At 37.3% G+C, this 25,668-nt stretch overlaps 1 protein-coding gene, 1 long non-coding RNA gene and 1 other non-coding gene across 4 annotated transcripts; 1 reads left to right on the top strand and 2 right to left on the bottom strand.

Annotated features, from left to right (window-relative positions):
* Window positions 1–3,932: 3,932 nt before the first annotated feature.
* Window positions 3,933–6,160, bottom strand: LOC145090701 (uncharacterized). Of its 2 annotated transcripts, XR_013701726.1 has the most exons (7): window positions 5,840–6,160; window positions 5,675–5,758; window positions 5,153–5,236; window positions 4,804–4,866; window positions 4,525–4,606; window positions 4,221–4,282; window positions 3,933–4,122 (listed from the first exon to the last, which is right to left on the bottom strand). It is a non-coding gene; the product is annotated as an uncharacterized LOC145090701 (long non-coding RNA). The 2 variants fall into 2 exon arrangements; XR_013701725.1 differs by having other exon boundaries at window positions 4,221–4,606.
* Window positions 6,161–6,164: 4 nt separating this feature from the next.
* On the top strand, window positions 6,165–7,257 carry LOC145089929 (putative glycosyltransferase At5g03795). Its single transcript, XM_079028308.1, has 2 exons — window positions 6,165–6,168; window positions 6,647–7,257. The coding sequence occupies exons 1-2, from the start codon at window positions 6,165–6,167 to the stop codon at window positions 7,255–7,257; spliced, it is 615 nt and encodes a 204-aa protein (XP_078884434.1).
* Window positions 7,258–8,310: 1,053 nt separating this feature from the next.
* On the bottom strand, window positions 8,311–8,382 carry TRNAE-UUC (transfer RNA glutamic acid (anticodon UUC)). Its single transcript has one exon. It is a non-coding gene; the product is annotated as a tRNA-Glu (tRNA).
* Window positions 8,383–25,668: the final 17,286 nt, after the last annotated feature.

Consider the following 25,668-nt stretch of genomic DNA (forward strand, 5'->3'; position numbering starts at 1 on the left):
AGGAGTCGGTGATTGGGCTAGAGGTGTGGCTCGAAGTTGGGCTTGAGGGTGGGCTCGGATGGGGGTTTGAAGAGTTGTTATCTGAGCATAGTTTGCATGGGGAGGAGTTGTCGATAGTGGCAGGTTGATTGGGAGAGATCGGGGTGCTTGGTTTTGACAGAGAAGTATGTGGGTTGTCAAGGAAGGTGCAAATCTCAAGGCTGGTGAGTGAACTGGGTTTAGTGTTAGCCATAAAGGGGAAGACACTTTCATCAAATCTTGCGTGTCGAGAAACATATATCCGAGATGTGATAGGATCAAGGCACCGATAGCCCTTGTACATAGGGCTATAGCCAATGAAAACACACGGTATGCTCCGTGGAGCAAGTTTGTTTTCTGAGTAATCACGTAGATACGGGAAGACCCGACACCCAAATGCCCTAAATGTTGAGTAACTGGGTGGTGTGGAATGTACAATCTCAAATGGTGATTTTCCATCAAGAACTTTTGTGGGTAGTCGGTTAATTATGTAAACTGCAGATGAAAAGGCATCAACCCAATAAGTTGAAGGCAGGTGGGCATTAAACATCATTGCCAAACCCGTTTCAACAATGTGTCAGTGTTTTCTTTCTGCCCGTCCATTTTGTTGCGGAGTATACGGGCACGAGGAGCGATGTAAAGTACCATTTGCTTCAAATATGGACTTGAAATGGTGATTAAAAAACTCAGTACCATCGTCACTTTGAAATATTTTGATTTTCCTTGAAAATTGAGTTTGTACCATATTGAGGAAACCCACTAATACACGTGAGAAATCAGATTTTGCCTTTAAGGGGTATAACCAAGAGAAGCGAGAATGGTCATCAACAAATATGACATAATATCGATAGTTGTCGTTTGAAGCAATAGGGGAAGGTCCCCAGAGGTCACAATGAACAAGATCTAATAAATTTAAGGCACGAGTTTTATTTATGTCAAACGGTAAACGTTGACTTTTAGCAAGTTGACACGGGGAACATAAGCCCGGTTTAGGTAATAGTGCATTCACTACAAGATAACCAAGTTTTTGTAAAGATGTAATAACGTCAAAATTTGCATGACCCAAACGGGAATGCCACACTTCAAACGATGCTTGGGGTCGTGAATGAGACACAAATGCTTGATGACTTGGGTGGAGGACATAAAGACCATTCTCACAATTTCCTTTGGCTAGGACCTGTTTGGTGTGACGATCCTGAATAGAAAACGAAGGATAAGAAAGTAAGACATCCACCAAGTTATCTTTAGTGAGTTTACTGATAGACAAAAGGTTGTGAGTGAGATTCGGTACAACCAAGATGTCATTCAAACGGAGATTATTATTGAGTATTGAGTGCCCTTTATGAGTGACAGGAAGTGACTTGCCATTACCAAAGGTAACAGATTCGGTACCTATGGTAGACGAAGCATCGGAGACTGAGTGAGTGGTGGAAGTCATATGATCGGTTGCGCCGGAGTCAACGAACCAATCAGGAACCGGAGATGAGACATGGCATTGAGATAAGAAGGCAGTGGCTAGGTCATTGTCCTTCACATCGATCCCAGCAGCAAATTTCTTTAAATTGGGACAAGCATTGGCATAATGACCATTGGTGCGACACAGTTGACAATGGGGACTGCGTCTGCCACCCCGATTGCCACGACCACCGCGAGACCCTCCATTGTTACCACCACGATAGGGTCCATGACCCCCACGATTTCCAGGAGCAGTCGAAGCAGTCACAGGTGGTTCAAAATTGGCGTTGAATGCGACTGGGGGTGTAGCGGAGTGATGTAGAGCCCGGATGAATAACTCGTGACTTTCAGCCCGAGCGAGCAAGTCTGCGAAGGGCGGAGCAGGCCTGATTGAGCGAACAATAGTGGAGAAGGTCTCAAAGATGGGTCCGAGGCCGCATAAGAACCAGTGCAACTGATCATCTTCATCAACCGGAAACCCGATCGCAGCCAACTGATCGCACAGGGCTTTAAAGGCGCGACCAAACTCAGCAACTGTCTTGGTTCCTTTCTGGATCAAGCGAAGTTGGTCACGGAGATTATGGACCTGTTCAATCGATGAGTTACCATAAGCTTTTTCAAGTGCAACCTAGATTTGTCTAGCGGAAGTCAGACCCACGATAACAATGATGGCTTCCTCCGATAAAGAGGCTTGAAGAATGACGATGCAGTGCTAATCGGCACTGACCCAGGACGTGAATTCAGGGTTCACAACCACTTTTTCTGCAACAGTAATGGTGCTGGGTGGACACGGGAGAGAGCCATCAACATGAGAGAATAAGTCTTGATAGGTTAATATAGGGTGCATATGATGCTTCCATAACAGGTAATTGGTGGAATTGAGTTTAACAGTTATCATGTGCATCAATGTGTTTAATGGGATTGATGCATCAGAAGAATTAGCCATGGAGGCGGAGGGAGGGAAGAACAGAAGAAGAAGAAGAAGAAAGAAGAAAAGACGGAAGAGAGAAGGGCAAGAAGAGGAAACAGGAGACGATTAACGCTCTGATACCATGAAAGTAAATTAGATCGAATGATCTCCTTGATAACAGGAGAAGACTATAAATAGATACAATAAATACAACAAAGGAATGAGAAAATAGAAAATTACAGGAACAACCCCTACACATATTAACTAGGAGAAGTTGTATAGCTGTTACATGCCTTGTTTCAACAACTTATGGCTATTGGTTTTGATGGTCAATGAATAACCCCTAAAAGAAATACAAGACTCATTTTATATAAATATTCAGTTAATGTTTTTTTGTTAGATTAGATACTTATGACATCTATACGTAAAATACGCATTACTTGTGCTACTTCTGAAATAATATGTTATAACTTGGTACATAAAAAACAATCAAACGTTATGTAAATGACAATTAAGTTAAAATTTATTAGTACCTCTAAAATCTAAATCTTTAATACAAACACAAACAGAACCTGACACAAAAGATAGTTACATATCATATCTTATAACAAATCTACTCTAATAAATAAAGGTTTTTTTGTCAAATGTCCTCTTCTTCTTTATTTGGACACATGACATTTTCTTGAATTTTTAAATTTTCTATTTTTCACTTGTCATTTTATTGTATTTTTCATTTTATTAAATTAAAATACAAATTTAATATGTAAGGTAATATATATATATATATATATATATATATATATATATATATATATATATGTAAGGTATTTATTAGAAATTGTTTATATATGTAAAGTATTTAATACATTAAAACCTTATTAATTTTAATAATTCAAAAAATTTCTTATTTTTTATATAAATGCAAATATTTTAAATTGTTAAAATTTCATATTTAATTTTTTAAAAATAAACTTATGTAATACATGGGTCTCACACCTAATTTAATATAATAAACTAGGGAAGAATCCCGCGTTGCGGGGTTGGTTACGCAATTGATTTGATCTAGATGTTATATTTCATCGACGTTGAAATTTGAAGGAATTTGCGAATATTTTTCACATTGGTTTCATGATCAAAACCTTGGGAATCAAAAGGTTGTATTCAAGTCTTGTTTAGTATATAGCTAAAATCTAGCAAGTTTAATAGTAATTTATATTTATGTGTGGAAATAATGGAATATAAACCGAACTTATTTCAATATACATATGTCGAGGGTATTTTTGTCTTTAAGGAAGAATGGAACTAAATTTTGTTCACTTGGCAATCATGGAATGAGATCTCATATTCTGATTCCGTCGGAATTGCCAAAATCGTAAAATGTATGTAATTGAAATTCCAGATAAAAAGGGTAGTTTTGGAATTCAAGGAAAAAGGAAACATGGCTTACAATAGGTTTTCCAGTAACATCGAATCCTTGAGGGCATAACTATATTATGTTATATTTAACGTAAACATCAAAAAAATCTAATTTCCATTTTGTATTTGCAAAATGAAATATAATGGTACAATCATAATAAGAATAAGTTATGTGATACAAATTACAATGGGCAAAAAAATGGGTAAATTACACGAAGTTTTGAGCTGGAATAAATACAAATAGACCACCACCTCTCACATCTCGACCCACAAGCATGTTCCTGTCCAGTTATGAAAGGTAGTAAAGTCCTCCCACCGATTGCCTGCCACATCATATATCTTATCTTATATGATAAATAAATAAATCTATTATTTCTTGACATCTGATTTATAATAGCTTAAAATAAGTTTGTGAATGTACCTTCTTGGGCTTGTGGTACTCACTGGAACTTGAGCTTTAAGAGAACGAATTGCTTGCAATATCTAAAAGTAAATACAAAAAATAAATCACATAATTTGATTTCGATACAATTAAAAATCAAAACAATTAATTAATAATACGATGAGTTTACCTGTAACGTTAAGAATGAGCATGGCAGTAATACAAAGAAAAGATCAAATTTACCAAATGAAACATAATTAATGGCTAGATGAAGATGGACAAAATTAATAAAAACCTAGAGACCAACTATAGAAATTTTAAGAAAGAAGGTATAGATACTTACTTCATTGTTCAGATACAATAATATCATTTTCCAGTGACCTCATTTTATGAAGCTACACAGCTTCAGCATTGCAACTTATAATCTGAAAACAGTTTCCAATTATTTTCACTGAAAAACCCAAATCAATTTGTAACAATTTTGCTAATTTCATGAGATATTTAGTAATACAGGAAACCCATTTAGTTGGTTAATATGTTCCTTGTAAACATGGCATTTCAACAAACACTTTCAATGCACAATTAGAATATATATTGTTGCCTATGAATAGAAGTAACTTACCCAATATAAGGAACACTTGAAGCTGTCTATTGTCTATTACTTGGGCTGAAGCACCATGATTTACTGTGAGAAACCAAATATATCACTTTAAAACAAATTCAAAATCTTTTGCCTAAATAAAATTAAAACAATTTTATAAGAAAAAATAGATAAGGGTGATGTTAAAAGAAATGGAATTTCAGACAAAATAGTACATGTTGTCATGAGTAGTGGTAAAATGCGTATCAATATCCAATTGTATGTATTTCTAAAAATTAAGGTCATATTGTGTTTTAAAGGCAGCCAAGAAAAGTGGAGGATATTGAAGAAAAAAAATCAAAGATGCAAATGAAAAATCAATACCCCGTACCTGATAGGAAAACAGAAGATGTTACTTTCTTTGGAACTTCGGCGACCATTCCTCCATCATGTTCACTGCCTCACAACCTTTAAGCTGAAAATCAAACATTAATTTTTAGTCTTCAGTCCAAAAAAGTTATCTACCATTTCATCTAATATGTCTTGAAGTGGTTGTATCTGCATCCAATTAATTTTTTTTTCATTTAGACATTTCATCAAACACGTGATATGCATCTAAAGTTACAATTTTTTTTTGTGAGTTTTCAAATTCAGACACATACAAATATAACCAATCTTAAAATTAATATATTATAATAAATTTCAACCTGGAAGTGCAGTTCTATACAAATATAGATTAACAGGCACATCTGCACAGGTGACTGAAAACGCCTAGAAAAATTAATGCATAAACCATAAATACAAATTAAGTTCATATAGCCACCAAAAACTGAGAACAGTAGCATGACGAACCATCTGAAGTATGAGGGGTCTACAAACGAAAAGATGATGCAGTCAGGTCGGTGGGATTTACCTGCTCGATTCGGCGGATCATCCACGTAAGTTGTGTTTCCTGCTTCACGACATGCACCTTCTTCGGACCCCGACCCTCCTCCTCCTACCGGAAGTGCAGAGAGTACGGTTTAAGGCTTGAAACTGAAAGAAATGGTGATGCTAAGGGCAAGAAGGTGTTGCTTACAAAGTCGGCAGTGGATGCTCGAAGGCAGTGAGAGACGAAAATCAACGGTAATTGAAGCGGGATCCGATATGATTTCTTTTTTATCCTAAAGATGCATACAACCGATGCATATCTACACTCGGGATGTACCCTCTATTTACAATCGATGAATGTTGTAAACATACCAGGACGCCTTTAGATCTGTAAATGACGACCTCAAGACCGTCACCATCGGCGGCGGATACCCTCATTTTTTAGTTCCCGTCACCATAATCGGTGGAAAGTAGAGCAGGTGGTGTGAGGCGGTGGAGGAAATATCGAGGAGTGGAGGGATTAAACTAAGTCGATGGGTGAGCCGATGAGGATGAAAGATGAGGAACACGTGTTGAAGCGGTGTATATAGAAAAAAAAAACACGTAACACAACACGTTCCCAAATAAAAAAAAATAATATAGAAAAAGAGAGTCAACAAAGAAAAATTGAAAAAAAAAAAAAAAAGAAATTCTTTCCAATGACAGCAAAGTAGTGTTCAAGTGGTCATTGTAAATTAGTATGTATATATAATAACTATAAAATCATGCCATTTGGTTCCACATTTTTCTTGTAGTGAGACACGATTTACAGTTTTGCCACTTGAGGGGTTTTTTTTTTTTTTTTTTTCGAAAGTCATGTATATCAGCCAACTCTCAATACAAACTAAAATATTTTCGGGCCAAACGTCACTCGGTCCAGGTCTTTCCATGACTATTTTGGGTTGAGCCAAAGTTGTTCTCTTTCTAACTTTAAGATTTTTTATTTTTATTTTTATTTTTATTTTTTTAATTATAGGAAGGGATTTGAGTGACATAGAGATGTACCATGACAAAGAAATATTCTTTGAGAACTACAACCAAATGAACGAAAGCTTAAAAATGTACATTTATCCTGACCAAAAAACTGATCCATTTGCCAACGTCCTATTGCCCAACACCCACAGTTCACCAAGTGGCAATCACGCCAGCAAAAGCTTCTTCAAAATCACTCTCTCAGCGAGCCACTTCATTACACAAGATCCATCCGAAGCAGACCTCTTTTTCTTGCCTTTTTCCATTGCAAGTATGAGACACGACAAAAGAATCCGAGCCGATTGCATTAAAAACTTCATCGAAGATTATATTTCAACATTTGGCACAAGTACCCATTTTGGAACCGGACAGGTGGTGTCTGTCATTTTTAATGTTGTTCTTTCGACGGAAGATATTCCATTTTTGAAGAGGATACTCAAAGAGATTGTTGATTCTTATGAGTATGTGAAGCTGCATAAGAATGTGTTGAAGGTGCAAAATCACTTTCAGTGGTATCAAAAACCGGTAGATTTTGATACGTTTTATATGGTGATGTATAAGTTATGGCTAAGGAGAAGTTCTATTAGGATTCATTTACTCAACGACAACGAGTGATATTTGAAAAATACAGTGAATTTGAAAATTTTAAGAGACTAATAATTAAATTGTTTTAAAGGGAAAATGACTTAAAAGCCCAACGAAGTTTTCAAACCGTTCAAAAAACTTCAATCATGTTTTGTCTGTTCAAAAAAACCCAACAAACTTAACATTTTGTGTAAAAAGCCCAACTAAGTTACACTTTCCTGTAGTCAAATAAGAGAAACAGATGACGTGGCTTATTACCATATCGGAAAAATGACTTGTTAGGCCAACGAAGTTTCCAAAACGTTTAAAAAACTCCAATTATGTTTTGACTGTTAAAAAAAAACCTAACGAACTTAAACAAAACAAAATTGTGATTTTTTGAACGGTTTGGAACTTTGTTGGACTTTTTAGACAAAATGTTAAGTTCGTTGGGTTTTTTTGAACAGACAAAACATGATTGAGGTTTTTTGAATGGTTTGGAAACTTCGTTGGGCTTTTAAGTCATTTTCCCTTGTTTTAAATAGCCAAGTAGGATCTTTCAAAAGTTATCATTCAAGATCATAACTTTGCAGGTTTCTTTCAGTAAATGAATTAATGTAGCAGATTCATAGAAAAAACATAAGATAAATGAAATTCACATTTGTAATCAATTCGATCCAGTTTCAAATGTAAGAATCAACATATGTCCAGTTAAAACATGCTTTTAATTGATATATGAACAACCAAATGAAATAGACAAGCTTCTTACCAAAAAGAGCAGACGCAAATGAACTCTGCATCACTAATCGATTTAACTAGCAGCAACAAGATATAATTTGAAGAACTGTTAGCAAGATTTCAACAAAGTAAAAAGAAACGCAAATCTAAATGAACTCAGTAGACAAGATATAATTAGAAGAAAACGCAATGAACAAGAAGATGAAATAACAAGATTTCCACCGTAAAGAACATATGCATATGGATTTCTAAGACTAATGCATTAAGAGAATCGAGTGAAGGGAAACCTAAACCAAAAAATTGACCAATTAAGAGTAGCAGAAATATGATTATGAATTAAACCAAAAAACGACGACGTTGAAAAAATTCCATTGCCGGGAATCGAACCCGGGTCTCCTGGGTGAAAGCCAGATATCCTAACCGCTGGACGACAATGGACTTGTTATTGTTTGGATATTATCATCTTCATTTTTAACTTTAGATCAAAATCCAATTTTCGACTTGTTTTCATTTTACCATTGACGTATCAATAAAATTGATTTTTTATATGCTATAATTTATGTCGCCAACATTTTGTTAACATAATAGATTTTAGCTATAAAAAACTTATGTACTATAATTTTCAAAATTAAGTTATATTTTTTGCTTTTCTAAATATCTGAATGTATTAGAAGTTAGTACACTTGAAAACTATGCATATTTTAAAATTTTAGATCGACAAGTAACCGGTTGTTAATTGTTGGGAAAATGACTTAGGAGGGTAACTATCTCTTATCCGTGTTCACATATTGACAACTTCTTCTTTTTTGTATATAATAAAGCAACTAACTTGTTTTAACTGTTTAAATTACACAAATATTACCGGCTAATACCTGTTGTAACCGGTAACTCAAATGGAAAATGACTAAGGAGGGTAACTACCTCTTATCCGTGTTCACATATTGGCAACTTTTTATTTTTTGTACATAAGAAAACAACTAACTTGTTTTAACTGTGTAACATCCCAAAAATCATGACCAAAAAATTTCCTTTTTAATTAAATACTAAAATCATAATTGTCAAACCATAAATTTAATACTGCGGCATCGGGCCTCGCCCGGCATCACGCCCTGCGTGACATCGAGCCCCGATTGGTATACAAATCTGTCTCTCTTAGGCCCCGCCTGTCTCCGGGCCCCGCCCGCTAAACACATACAATCATATAACATGCTAACACATAAACAAACATACTCTATTGTATCTCTGTTCTAAGAAACATACCCTGCTAATAATGAGATACGAAACTTCGCCCGTACTCAGCTAGTTCCAGCCAGGGCTTCAACAGTGCAAGGTGAGTCTCCTCACTGTGTGAATGGGTCTAAGGCCACAATGCTAACCTATGTAGTCTATGAGTAGGAAGACCCGGGGGTTAGTCCTAGGCATTGTATGCTAGTATGTTATTCCATACCAAGGTTTGATGTCGGGTGGGTGCCCGGGGAATGTTTGCATGTTAGATTATACTTGTTGTCTGTGTGATACTTGTATGTGCCTGGTAAAGAGATGAGTGTGGGCGAGGTCCCGTATCTCATCACTAGCTGAGTACGGACGATGTTTTGTATCTCATTATTAGCAAAGTATGTTTCTTAGGACAGGAATACAGTAGAGTATGTTTCTTTATGTGTTGGCATGTTATATGATTGTATGTGTTTAGCGGGCGGGGCCCGAAGACAGGCGGGGCCTAAGAGAGATAGATCTGTATACCGAGCGGGGCCCGATGCCAGGCGGGGCCTGATGCCGGAGTATTAAATTAATTGTTTGACAATTATGGTTTTAGTATTAAATTAAAAACGAAATTTTTAGTCATGATTTTTGGGATGTTACACAGTTAAAACAAGTTTGTTGCTTTCTTATGTACAAAAAATAAGAAGTTGTCAATATGTGAACACGGATAAGAGGTAGTTAGCCTCCTTAGTTATTTTCCCTTTGAGTTACCGGTTAAAACATGTATTAGCCGATAATATTGGTGTAATTTAAACAGTTAAAACAAGTTAGTTGCTTTATTATGTACAAAAAAAAGTTGCTAATATGTGAACACAGATAAGAGGTAGTTACCCTCGTAAGTCATTTTCCCTTAATTGTTTAAGTTATTTTCCATTAACCCATCAACGTTAAATATGAGCATATGCGGGTTTTTTTTAGAGAAATTAAATTGCTTCCTAATTTTTATGTCTATAAATGTTGTTACCCAATAAAATTATAACAAGTGTCTTCATTCGGTATTTTTTTAAACTAACTCATTAAGACTATATTAGGAATATCCGAATATATCAAATATAATTAAATTGACTAGTGATTTTTCATAATTTTAGTGGATATGAATAATTATAAGCATAAAAGATAGAAGATAGTTTAATTTTTTTTATTATAATATATAAAAAGATATTTGGTTTTTATATGGTCGACAAGTTAAGACTTAAGAACATCTATAATAAGAGTTCTTAGTAGATTGTTTTAATGTAAAATCTCAAAAATATAATGATCTATATTCCTCCATAAAATGTGTGCTTTTTCAAAATGTTTTGTATCAATTTTTTTTAGAAAATTTCCAGAAAAGTCTTAATATTTTGGTAATTTTTTAAATAAAGTCCTAGTCTTTTTAACAGAAAAGTTACGACTATTTAACTTTTTAAATATAAAAACCCAATAAACCGCCTAATTTCTTCACATTAGTCCTTTTTTATCTGTTCAACATGTTATTGGACCAAATCGGTAATTTTTTCAAAATAATTGGACTTTTCTATAGATTTCAGCAAAATTTGTATATAATATATAAACGTATTTTTTGCGTATTTATATCTATTTTTACGTATTTATATATTTTTTAAGTTTTTTATATGTATATGTTTACGTATTTTAAATGTATAAACATATTTTTACGTATTTATATGTATTTTTAAGTATTTTACATATTTTTTATGTGTTATTTTTTATATATTACATATTTATATGTATTTTTACGTATTTATGTATTTTTTAAGTTTTTTTATATAGATGTTTATGTATTTAAATGTATAAATATATTTTTTTATGTATTTATATTTATTTTTAAGTATTTTAAATATCTTTTTATGTGTTTTTTTATGTATTACATATTTATATGTATTTTTACGTATTTATGTATTTTTCTTAAAGTTTTTTTATATAGATATTTATAATTACTTTTATGTATTTTAAATGTATAACCGTATTGTAGGATCTCATGGAGATGACAAATGCAGAATTGAGAACATGCATAATCGAAACGACCCAGATTAACGTTGAAACACAAGATGTATAGATAATGGAGTAGTATAAAAATGTAGAAGCATTTGTCTACTTACTACTCTCTCTCTCTCTCTCTCTCTCTCTCTCTCTCTCTCTCTCTCTCTCGACGAAACTACTCATTTATACAATGAGATTTTTCTCAACCTACAATGAATACTAAAACTAGTATTTATAGGCTAGCTCAACCCATAACCCATATCGAATAGGGAAACGCCACTTAAGTCACCATCCAATGAAGAGCTTTCCATCCCAACATTCTCCCCCTCAAAGCTTGGAATGGATGACTCGGCTTCATGTAACAACCCAAAAATCCAAGGTAAATTTTTTCATTTTTGTTACAATTAAAACTCTAATGTAACTTTGTTAGAAACATTAGAAAGCATTTCAAGTAAAACAATTATCAGAGTTCGATCCCGAAGATTACATGATGCGGAATACATGGATGTGTGTGTTGTGTTCGTCCTGAGCTCTTTCGTTTGAAAATAGAGGTACCTCAAACAAAAACTGAAAACCGTAAGCACAAAGCTTAGTGAGTTCCCCCATCACACCACATATTATACAATAAACATATTGCCAAACATATTTGGGTGCTGGCCTCCCCTTCGGTCTCTTTCAACCGAATACTTTCGAGCATAACTGGGTGTTGGCCTCCCCTTCGGTCTCTTTAAATCGGATACTGCCGAGCATAACTGGGTGTTAGCCTCCCCTTCGGTCTCTTTCAACCGGATACTGCTGAGCATATCAAGGTGTAACGCCCGTGTTTCTAGGCTTGACATTAATATTGATGTAATAGTTTAGGTTAAACTTTGTAACTCATTTTGAAATAATATAAATATATTATTTGAGTATTATGTCTCTTTCAACCGAATACTTTCGAGCATAACTGGGTGTTGGCCTCCCCTTCGGTCTCTTTAAATCGGATACTTTCGAGCATAACTGGGTGTTGGCCTCCCCTTCGGTCTCTTTAAATCGGATACTGCCGAGCATAACTGGGTGTTAGCCTCCCCTTCGGTCTCTTTCAACCGGATACTGTCGAGCATATCAAGGTGTAACGCCCGTGTTTCTAGGCTTGACATTAATATTGATGTAATAGTTTAGGTTAAACTTTGTAACTCATTTTGAAATAATATAAATATATTATTTGAGTATTATGTCTTTTATGCTTAATTGTTGTGATTTAAATGAATTAAGGATAAAATAAGAGTTAAAATGAAATATTAGATAAGCCTGATATCTATACATGAAGTTGTAGTGGTCGTTACGAGGATTCCGAAAATATAAAGAATGCCAAAGTCCGAGTTATAATGAAGAAGTTATGACCTGTCGAAATTTACCAAGAAAACCGATACGACACTGCATGACGTAAATAGTGAATTTATGATAGAGTGATATTTAGCATTAGTGATCTAAACGAAAGTCATAGACTAAGTTAAACCGAGAGCGTGCATAAGAAGAACGTCTAAATCTAACTTCGTATAAGGAAGTTATGATTTTTCGAAGTTTCGACTTAGCGGTATGCAGCCCAAAGTTCGGATATGAGATCAAGTGATTTCTAGATGAAACAATCTAAACGATAATCGAAGATCTCTTCGATAGTAATGCAACAGTAAAAAGACAGACGAAAACGGACGTCAGACAAAGGAGTTATGAATTTCTAACGGAGTTTTCCTGTCCCGGCCAACTAAAAATAATATAATAAAAGTTCAATCAAAATTAGCTGACGGAGTCTAAACGAGAGTAGTAGAGCATAATCTTACCTACACGTAGATATAAAGAACATTGAAAACGAAGCTTGTATGCGAAAGATATGAATTTCTGAAGTTCGGGGCACAAACTTCAACCCCTGTGTCAGAGCTCAAGACGTGAGCATTAGTGGCTCACGACGAACTCCATGACATCGAGCTCACGACGTGAGCATTAGTGATTCACGACGTAAGCATAGGATTTCAGCCTCTTATAAATAGAAAGCGAGGCCAGTTGAGTTTTGTTGCTCGATTTCTTTCCACTCGCTCCATATTACCTCGATTTACGTGCAAGTTATACCCCCGAAGCCCCGGTATCATCCTGAGACCCGAAGCGAGTCCCAAAGCTTTGAAGATCCCAAGAAGAAAAGAGTTTCCGAGCCAAAGCTCTGATCGCGAGAAACCCGGTGTGTAAAGAGATCACAGTTTCACCAAAGAATACTGCTTTAAGAGCCGTAGTGCTGTCTGAGCATCATCTTATCAAGTGAGTGCATAGTCCCTTTCATATACACGATTTTATACAAGTATTGATGAACGTATTAGATATATGATATGAGGAAGTGTGTAGTTGCTTTCTATAATACACATATATGAATTATACTCTATGAAATACATGCTATGTGATTATATATTATTTGTTATGTGGTATGAGTATTGAATGAATATGTTATACATGTTTTAAGCTGTATATAAACAAGTATATTTTATCTACAAATATGTTGGGTAGAACATGGGTAGATAGTGATGTGTGATGAAATAAAATTGATGAGAGTCCTCGATGTGATTGTGATCTAGTCGTCTAGCAGAATATGGATGACGACCACAGACTTTTATAGACAGTTCAGTGGAACGCTGGCAGGCTCACAACCTGTAGATGTAGTGAACTTAGGTGTTCATTTGTTGTATTCTATCCCCCTCATGGTTGCCTTAGGACATTCATTGCTGAGGAAACCTCTTTGCAGTAGTGTCCGTCCCGATGAAAATCCTATATTAGATCCCTTGTAATAGTTGTTGTCATAGGGACGTAAAGTGAGGATAACAGGAATGGGTAATCGGGTTATTGTTGGTTGGTGAAATTAAATATAATTATTTATTGTGGGTTAGAAAACCCTATATGCTCACCAGGCTCCCAAGCCTGACCCACTCAGTTTCTTTGTATTACAGGTAGTGGCGCGAGAGTATAAGTTGGAGAACTTGTGAAGATGTTTTTGTTTATAGACCAGTAGTTGTATATAAGTGTGTAAGGTCTATGTTTTATTGTTTATACTTTTGTGTATGTATCGGAACATGACATCCCGAGTTTTGATATATAATGAAAATACATTTCTTTAAGAAATGCTTTGATAAACCTTATTTTATCATGTATTGTTTTGGGGACAAATTCCACAACTCTTTTAAATAAATGGATTTACTCTGAAATTATTTTAAAAACATAAATAAAACCGGTCTTTTCTGGTCATGAATTTGGGGATGTCACAGTTGGTATCAGAGCATTAGTTTAAGCAAACTAGGAATTTGTAAGATTTGTAGACTTAAACTTAGAATGCTAAGTGAAGAATGTGAGATGAGTGTATGTTATATTTAAGACACGAGCAATAGTTTATTTAGGAAAGTTTCCTAAAATGTTTTTATGTGCTAAATGTTATATGTTTTCCATATATGATATTATTTGTTCGGATCTACGGTTTGTTGCCAACCGGATCTATAGACCTTATGTATTTAGGATTCCAAACATATGACGACGGTATTAGAACTAGCATGTAAACGTTTAAGAGTGATAAAGATGATTTGATTATCTATCGTGATTGAGGATCTAAATTCACCTTATTCGGTGTGTAGATCAAAAATGGTAAGAACCAAAAGTGGAGTTGGAAACGTGAACGAAGACTGAAATCAACCACCTGTGATTGAGTAAGTGGTTGTTGTAGCAGTAGCACCTGAGCCAATAATGTGACATCCCCAAAATCACGGCCAGAAAAGACCGGTTTGTTTATGCTTTGTTTAAAAATCAGAGTTACATTTTAAATGAAAGTGTTGCGGAATTTGTCCCAAAACAAAAATATGATAAAGATTTATCAAAAGCATTTCCATAGAAATGTATTTCATTAAAAGACTCGGGATGTCATGTTCGTACAGATCAAAAGCATAAACAGTACAATATAAGCCTTACTACATTATTTCATATCTACAGGCCTATATCCGTAATCCCTCGTCCAAAACATCACACCTATGCTCATGCGCCACTACCTGTAATACATAAAACTGAGTGGGTCAGGCTTGGGAGCCTGGTGAGCACATAGGGTTTTCAACCCACAATAAATAAGTTTATTAATTTCATCGATCAACAATAACCCAATTACCCGTTCCCGTTATCCTCACTTTACGTCCCTAAACACCTATCATAAGGGACCTAGCCTAAAGATCATCATCGGGACGGACACTACTGCTAAGGGGATTCCTCAGCAATAAATGTCCTAAAGGCAACCATGTGGGGGATGGAGTACACCGGTGAACATATCGTTCACAAACACCTACAGGTTGCGAGCCTGCTAGTGTTCCACTGGACTGTCTAGAAGAGTCCGTGGTCGTCATCCATACTCCGCTAGATGACAGAATCAACAACATCAACATCGAGGCCTCTCATCATTTTATCACACATCACCTATTGCATCTACCCATGTTTTACCCCAACATTTTCGTAGATATAAAATACATATACAGTTTAAATCATTGAAAACATGTATAACAACGTTCATCTAGCATAGATAGCAAGTATTCAGATAATATGCACACATAGCACGTAATTTATATAAAATACTTCATATCTATGTGTAAGTTGAAAGTAACTATGCACTCACTTGTTAAGGTGATGATTCCAAAATCGGGCAGCGCTTGCTTCTAACGATTCTATTTTCCTTCGACGAAACCTAGCATTATCATCGCTAAATTTTAGTCTAATATTTACCGTGACCAACTATTAGTCTTAGTATTATTATTATTATATAAGCGTTAAACAATATTTTCCAACCACTATGTACAGACAGGGGCCAGACATAAAACACCGGAGGGCAGGACCATTTTGGCATATAGCACTTCTGAAATCCAACAACCCTATGCGGCCCTTTAAACCAGATTCCCCGTACCGCGAGTAGTTAAAAAAAATATTATAACGACACTTATATAAGTTATAATAATAGCTCAAATATTTATTATAACTTCATAATAACAATACTAATTTTAAATATAAGCTATATTAAAATAAGGTAAGCATAACTTACTTACAAGGGGGTTTTAGCTAGGAGTCGGGCTCTGCATGGGCAGAACTTCGTCGCTGAATCTTTCTAAGAAAGATTCATGCAGCGCTTCAGCGCTCACCTTACTATACTAAGCTACAGAAAGAGAAGTCGAATCACAAGGGACCGAAATGCTCGGGGGATAAGGAGAGAAAGACTCTTGAATCAAGAGAATGGTGCAAGAAATATGAGAGCCCAAGGCTCTTATTTATACTAATTGAATTTTCAAAAACTACCCTCCATAATTACTTAATGACCTTTTAGTTATATAAACAACTAAACACCCCTCTATAATACTATTATAAATGGATTTAATGATATTTGTACTAAACTAATGTCGAAAGAACTCAACATTAGTCTTATAATGACCGCATCGTCGATACCTTTCTAATGATATATACATATGTATATATATGTGTACGTATACATGATTTATACTTTATTTTAATACGTAAATATGCTATTATAATTTGTAACTCGTTCATACGAACTCCGTTTTTGACGTTCTTTATATCCACGCGTAGGTGAAGACGTACTCTACAACTTTCGTTTAGACTCCGTCGGCTAATTTTGACTTTATTTTTAAAGTTATATTTTTAACAAGCCGGGACAGGATTGGTCTGTTTAAAATCTCATAACTTCTTCATACGAAGTCAGATTTGGGCGTTCTTTTTATCGATGTTCTTAGTTTAACATATTCTACGACTTTCGTTTAGATCACTAAGGCTAAATCTCGCTCTATCGTAAATTCACTATTCACGCTTCCCGGTATCGTGCCGGTTCTGTCGTGAAACTTCGACGGGTCATAACTTCTTCGTTATAACTCGGATTTTGGCGTTCCTTATATGCACGGAAACCTTGAGACATATTCTACAACTTTATGTAGAGATATTGGGATCATCTCACACTTTAATTTTGACGCTCATTTTTATTCTTTATTAATTATACATTTATAATTAAATAATAAACACATATAATTCACATAATACTCAAATATTTCATCTTTATTACTTCAAAAAGAGTTACAAGAGTTGACCTAGACTATTACATTGACAAAAATGCTTAGCCCTGAAACCCGGGCGTTACAATTCTCTCCCCCTTAGGATGATTCCGTCCCGGAATCATGCATCAGCAAACAGATGTGGATAGCGACTCATCATGTCATCCTCTGTTTCCCAAGTGAGATTCGGCCCATTCGAATGTTTCCATCGGACTAGCACCAAGTCGACCATCTTGCGTCATAACTTCTTAGTCTTACGGTCAACAATTGCCTCAGGCTCTTCGATCAACCTTTTATTTTCATCCATCCTTAACTCTGAGATTGGAATTATGTCGGGAACATCTCCTGTGAATTTCCTCAAATAACACACATGGAAGGTGTTATGAATACCATTGAGTTCTTCGGGCAATTCCAGCTTGTAAGCTTGGTTCCCTATCTTCTGAAGAACTTTGAATGGTCCAATAAACCTTGGACTCAACTTTCCTCGTTTCCCAAATCGTATAAGTCCCTTCCACAGTGAGACTTTAAGCAAAACGGAATCCCCAACTTCGAAAGTTATCGGTCGTCTTTTCTTGTCAGCATAGCTCTTCTGACGATCCTGGGCTACTAACATCCTTTCCCTAATCACCTTCAACTTCTCAGCAGTCTCATAGACTATCTCGGGGCCCATAAACTGCTTCTCTCCGGCTTCAAGCCAACAAGACAGCGTACGACACTTCTGCCCATACAAGGCTTGATAAGGAGCCATCTTGATGCTCGAGTGAAAACTATTGTTGTAGGAAAATTCTACCAGAGGTAAGTGATCGTCCCAATTCCCTTGGAATTCGAGGGTACATGCTCTCAGCATATCTTCCAGCATCTGAATCGTTCTTTCGCTCTGACCATCAGTTTGCGGATGATAAGCAGTACTCAAACACAACTTTGTACCTAACTCCTCTTGTAGACTCCTCCAAAACCTTGACGTGAAACGACTATCACGATCTGATACAATCGTAAGAGGGACACCGTGAAGTCTTACAATTTCCTTCACGTAAGCATTTGCGAGCTTATCCATAGACCACTTCTCGTTGGCTACTATAAAGTGTGCACTCTTGGTGAAACGATCCACGACTACCCAAATCATGTCGTGACCGTTCTTCGTCCTGGGCAGTTTAGTCACAAAATCCATGGTGATGTCTTCCCATTTACCCATGGGTACAGGTAAAGGTTCCAAACTCCCATACGGTTTCTGATGTTGTGCCTTAACCCTCGCACATGTTACGCACTCGGCCACATACTTCGCAACATCGAGCTTCATCGTCGGCCACCAGTAGTAGGGTTTTAGGTCCCTATACATTTTAGTGCTACCGGGATGAATCGAGTACATGGTCTTGTGTGCTTCTTCCATCAGAAGATCTCTTATTCCTCCCGTCTTAGGTACCCAAATTCGATCTTGGAATACCTTCAGTCCTCGACTGTTTGTACCAAACACTAACGTTCTTCCCAAACGTTCTTCCTTTCGATCATTTTTCTCTAAAGCTTCTTCTTGAGCTTTCCTGATACTTTCCACAATCGTCGAGACGACTTCAATTCTTAACGCTCTTGGCCTTTTCCTTTCCAGATTGACTTTCCGACTGAGAGCATCAGCAACAATATTTGCTTTACCTGGGTGGTAAAGTATCTTACAGTCGTAGTCCTTGAGAAGTTCTAGCCAGCGTCGTTGCCTCATGTTCAACTCCTTCTGATTAAAGAGATACTGGAGACTCTTATGATCAGTGAAGAGCTTGCACTTCGTGCCGTAGAGGTAATGCCTCCATATCTTTAAGGCAAAAACTACCGTTGCCAACTCCAGATCATGAGTGGGGTAGTTCTTTTCGTGCTCTTTCAATTGTCGAGATGCGTATGCTATCACCTTTTCTCTTTGGGTCAGAACACAACCCAACCTGACTCCAGAAGCGTCACTATAAACCGCGAAATCTTCGACTCCATCGGGTAGAGAAAGTATCGGTGCTTCACATAACTTCTTCTTTAGCTTCTCGAATGCCTCATCGTGTTTCTCACTCCACGTATACGTAGCTCCTTTATGAGTCAAAGCTGTTAATGGAGCAGCTATCGAAGAAAAGCCTTGGATAAATCGTCGATAATATCCGGCTAATCCTAGAAAGCTTCGAATCTCCGTGGGACTCTTTGGACGTTCCCACTTCATTACAACCTCGATCTTTGCGGGGTCAACCATTATTCCCTCCTGGTTAACAACATGACCCAAGAATTGGACTTCCCATATCCAAAAGTCGCATTTGGAGAACTTTGCAAAAATCTTCTCCTTCTTCAACACTTCTAATACTTCCCGTAGATGCTTGCCATGCTCCTCTTGGCTTTTCGAGTAGATGAGAATGTCGTCGATGAACACTATCACGGATTTATCGAGGAATGGTTTACAAACCCTATTCATCAAATCCATTAATGCTGCGGGAGCATTGGTTAGCCCGAATGACATAACCAAGAACTCGTAGTGTCCATATCTCGTTCTGAATGCAGTCTTCCCAATATCCTGCTTTCTCACCTTTAGCTGATGATATCCTGACCTAAGATCGATCTTTGAGAAGTAGCTCGAACCTTGCAGCTGATCGAATAGGTCATCAATCCTCGGCAATGGATACTTGTTCTTCACCATTGCCTTATTCAGATCTCGATAGTCTATACACATTCTCATACTTCCATCCTTCTTCACGAATAACACCGGAGCTCCCCAGGGTGATGAACTAGGTCGAATAAAACCGTTGTCCAACAGCTCCTGAAGTTGCGTCATGAGCTCCTTCATCTCCGTCAGTGCTAATCGGTAAGGTGCCTTTGCTATCGGTGTTGTTCCTGGTAACAAGTCTATACGAAACTCCACTTGCCTATCAAGTGGTAATCCGGGAAGATCTTCGGGAAAGACTTCCGGATAATCACACACAACCGGTATATTCTGCACCTCTTTCTTCTCCTTCTTGGCATCGATTACGAATGCCAAGTATGATGCACATCCTTTGGACAAACATTTCCTGGCTTTCATCAGGGAGATGATTCCAGAATTCACTCTGCGTTTGTCCCCATACACCATAAATGATTCTTTTCCGGGTGGGTTTACCTTTACTATCTTCTTTCGGCATTGAATCTCAGCATCATTGGCGCTAAGCCAATCCATACCCAAAACGATGTCGACACCGTTTAACTCTATGGGTAATAGCTCTTCGTGGAATTCGTTTCCGTTTAGGTCAATGACGATGTTCCTAATACGATTACTAACAGGTACGAATTTGCCACTAGCAACTTCTACAATCAGGGCATTATCTAGTTTTTCTACAGGCAATGCTAATTTCCCACCAAATTTATGCGACACAAAGGAGTAGTTGGCTCCGGAATCAAATAGTATATTTGCAGGCAAACCATTTACAAGAAAGGTACCTGAAGCGACGTCTGTTGCCTCCTTTGCAGCCTCGAGCGTCATCCGGAAGGCTCTCGCCTTTGGCTTCAGTGGTATGTTGGGTCTTCCTGTCTCCTTCTTCTTCGGGCAGTCCTTCAAAATGTGCCCTTCTTCATTGCACCCATAACAGGCTTTCTGGTTGAGGGTGCATTCATTGGCGTAGTGCCCAGGCTTTCCGCACTTGTAACAAGTGACCCCTCCGTCACACTTCCTAGAGTGCTTCTTCTTGCACTTGTCACACCACTTCGCTTCTGATCCTCCTCCCCTCGAACCAGACTTCGAGAATCTACTCTTCTTGTTGGACTTCGAGGATCCATTGAACTTCCGTTTCTCACCAACCTCAGCCCTCTCCAGACCTCTTTCCTTTTTTTGGGTCTCCAAGTTCTTAGCTGCTCGAACAGCTGATTTCAGAGTGGTTGCCATCTTGACTGTTGGGCCAAAGTCAGCCGGCAGTCCGTTTGCGAATTTCTCAATTTTGTAAAGTTCGGTTGGCACTAGGTATGGAAACAACTTCATCTTTTCCGTAAATGTAGCAGCATAGTCATCGATGCTCATTCTCCCCTTCTTCAAATTTTGGAACTCATTGTTCAGATCAATCAGGTCTATCTCTGAACAGTACTGCGCCTTCAGTTGTTCCAAGAACTCATCCCATGACATTTTCAGAGCTTCTCCCCGTGGCATTGTATCTGCCAATAGCTTCCACCAGCAAAAGACTCCAGTTTTCAATTGTCTCACAGCGAAGACAGTCTTCTGCTTCTCGCTGCAGTCGCAGCTCTCAAACACCATCTCCATCTCGGAGATCCAGTCCATAATCTCAACAGGCTTTGGGCTTCCTGAGAGACTTGGTGGTTTCGCACCCAATAAATTTTTGTACATCCGCCCATCCTTGTTGTTTCTCCCTTCTGGGCCATCCTTTTGCTCACCTTGAGTCCCTACTTGACTCACTTGGCGGTTATAGTTCCCTTCCTCAGATGGCTCGGGAACTGGCTCCGTCGGTTCAACATGTATGGTAGGTTCGTCCCTATTTTCGTGGAGCATCCGTCTCATTTCTTCCCTTTGTTCAGCTAGCATAGCCTGAATCATGGCTTGAACTCCAGCCATGGTGACTGGCTCAGGTGCAACTTCTTCAACAACAGGTATTTGCTGAACCACTGGGGGTTGGTTCCTACCTCCATTTGCGTTCACGTTTCCGCTACGGGTCCTTGCCATCTTGATCTATACACCGAATAAGGTGAATTTAGATCTTTATTTAGGATAGACGTTTTAAATCGTCCTTATCACTCCGAAACGTTTACATGCTAGTTCTAATATCGTAGTCGTACATTTAGAATCCTAAACACATAAGGTTTCCAGATCCGGTCGGCAACAGACCATAGATCCGAACAATTAACAGCATATTATGCACAAAGCATTTAGCACATAAAAGCATTTTAGGCACAATTCCTAAAATAAGCTAGTGCTCACACCTCACAATCATCGCTTAGCATTCTAAGTTTAAGTCTAGAAATCCTACAAATTCCTAGTTCACTTAAACTAATGCTCTGATACCAACTGTGACATCCCCAAAATCACGGCCAGAAAAGACCGGTTTGTTTATGCTTTGTTTAAAAATCAGAGTTACATTTTAAATGAAAGTGTTGCGGAATTTGTCCCAAAACAAAAATATGATAAAGATTTATCAAAAGCATTTCCATAGAAATGTATTTCATTAAAAGACTCGGGATGTCATGTTCGTACAGATCAAAAGCATAAACAGTACAATATAAGCCTTACTACATTATTTCATATCTACAGGCCTATATCCGTAATCCCTCGTCCAAAACATCACACCTATGCTCATGCGCCACTACCTGTAATACATAAAACTGAGTGGGTCAGGCTTGGGAGCCTGGTGAGCACATAGGGTTTTCAACCCACAATAAATAAGTTTATTAATTTCATCGATCAACAATAACCCAATTACCCGTTCCCGTTATCCTCACTTTACGTCCCTAAACACCTATCATAAGGGACCTAGCCTAAGGATCATCATCGGGACGGACACTACTGCTAAGGGGATTCCTCAGCAATAAATGTCCTAAAGGCAACCATGTGGGGGATGGAGTACACCGGTGAACATATCGTTCACAAACACCTACAGGTTGCGAGCCTGCTAGTGTTCCACTGGACTGTCTAGAAGAGTCCGTGGTCGTCATCCATACTCCGCTAGATGACAGAATCAACAACATCAACATCGAGGCCTCTCATCATTTTATCACACATCACCTATTGCATCTACCCATGTTTTACCCCAACATTTTCGTAGATATAAAATACATATACAGTTTAAATCATTGAAAACATGTATAACAACGTTCATCTAGCATAGATAGCAAGTATTCAGATAATATGCACACATAGCACGTAATTTATATAAAATACTTCATATCTATGTGTAAGTTGAAAGTAACTATGCACTCACTTGTTAAGGTGATGATTCCAAAATCGGGCAGCGCTTGCTTCTAACGATTCTATTTTCCTTCGACGAAACCTAGCATTATCATCGCTAAATTTTAGTCTAATATTTACCGTGACCAACTATTAGTCTTAGTATTATTATTATTATATAAGCGTTAAACAATATTTTCCAACCACTATGTACAGACAGGGGCCAGACATAAAACACCGGAGGGCAGGACCATTTTGGCATATAGCACTTCTGAAATCCAACAACCCTATGCGGCCCTTTAAACCAGATTCCCCGTACCGCGAGTAGTTAAAAAAAATATTATAACGACACTTATATAAGTTATAATAATAGCTCAAATATTTATTATAACTTCATAATAACAATACTAATTTTAAATATAAGCTATATTAAAATAAGGTAAGCATAACTTACTTACAAGGGGGTTTTAGCTAGGAGTCGGGCTCTGCATGGGCAGAACTTCGTCGCTGAATCTTTCTAAGAAAGATTCATGCAGCGCTTCAGCGCTCACCTTACTATACTAAGCTACAGAAAGAGAAGTCGAATCACAAGGGACCGAAATGCTCGGGGGATAAGGAGAGAAAGACTCTTGAATCAAGAGAATGGTGCAAGAAATATGAGAGCCCAAGGCTCTTATTTATACTAATTGAATTTTCAAAAACTACCCTCCATAATTACTTAATGACCTTTTAGTTATATAAACAACTAAACACCCCTCTATAATACTATTATAAATGGATTTAATGATATTTGTACTAAACTAATGTCGAAAGAACTCAACATTAGTCTTATAATGACCGCATCGTCGATACCTTTCTAATGATATATACATATGTATATATATGTGTACGTATACATGATTTATACTTTATTTTAATACGTAAATATGCTATTATAATTTGTAACTCGTTCATACGAACTCCGTTTTTGACGTTCTTTATATCCACGCGTAGGTGAAGACGTACTCTACAACTTTCGTTTAGACTCCGTCGGCTAATTTTGACTTTATTTTTAAAGTTATATTTTTAACAAGCCGGGACAGGATTGGTCTGTTTAAAATCTCATAACTTCTTCATACGAAGTCAGATTTGGGCGTTCTTTTTATCGATGTTCTTAGTTTAACATATTCTACGACTTTCGTTTAGATCACTAAGGCTAAATCTCGCTCTATCGTAAATTCACTATTCACGCTTCCCGGTATCGTGCCGGTTCTGTCGTGAAACTTCGACGGGTCATAACTTCTTCGTTATAACTCGGATTTTGGCGTTCCTTATATGCACGGAAACCTTGAGACATATTCTACAACTTTATGTAGAGATATTGGGATCATCTCACACTTTAATTTTGACGCTCATTTTTATTCTTTATTAATTATACATTTATAATTAAATAATAAACACATATAATTCACATAATACTCAAATATTTCATCTTTATTACTTCAAAAAGAGTTACAAGAGTTGACCTAGACTATTACATTGACAAAAATGCTTAGCCCTGAAACCCGGGCGTTACAAATAACAATGGCTGGTGTACAATTGTTGATTCAAACGATGTTGGATCGTCAGATGGAAGAAACGAGACGTCTGCTTCGGCAGAATCATGAAGAACTTTCAATGTCGATTGAACAGCCCGAGTTGAATGAAGGGAATTCAAAAGGAGGTAACTTCAGTGGGATTGTTGGTCAAGCCAACCCACCGTTAGTTTGAAAAAACCACCAGGAGGGAGGAATGTATGGACTTGGATGCAAGTACAAAGACTTTTTGACTTGCAAACCATCGACCTTTACTGGAAAGAAGGATCCGATCGGAGTTATATGGAGCTAGCCTTCATGACGTGTGGCTGCAGAGGCAAGTTGCAGACCATTTTCGTAGTACGTCAGTTCAGAAGTGGTGCAGTTCATTGGTGGAACACTCTGGGGAAGACCCTAAGCCCTAATGAGCCACTGCAACTGACTTGGGCAGAGTTCTTGGTGCAGTTCAAGCGCAAGTTCTGCTCGGCCCAAAATCTGCTAAAGTTGGAGAACAAATTTCTAACATTGAGGAAAGACAACATGTTAGTTGATGAATACACCAATGCCTTTACAGACAAAATGGAGTTTGCTTTGCGCATCGTCCCAGACGAGTTGACGAAAGTTGATCGATATGCAAAAAGGACTCCCATGGGAGTACACGATGCCAGTACGTCAGACACCTACTCTGGAGGCAGCTATTTTGGCTGCCAAGTCTGTTGAGGATATGATCACAGGGAGAACCGCCAATAAGGTTGAAGTTGGTGATAAGAGAAAGTTTGAAGGAACTGCGGGTTCCAGCAAGAAAAGCAAATTTTCGACATCTGATTTGAGAAAGTTTGGAGGAGGAAAAGGAGGCGAATCGAAATGGTGTGAAAAGTGAGAGAAAAAGCACTCTGGGAAATGTAGTGAGGAAGTAACTTGTTACAAGTGTTGAAAGACGGGGCATTATGCCAACGAGTGT

This window comes from Lactuca serriola, chromosome 2 (assembly GCF_051521515.1).
Source record: "Lactuca serriola cultivar US96UC23 chromosome 2, Lser_US96UC23_V15, whole genome shotgun sequence".
NCBI classification, from domain to species: Eukaryota; Viridiplantae; Streptophyta; class Magnoliopsida; order Asterales; family Asteraceae; genus Lactuca; species Lactuca serriola.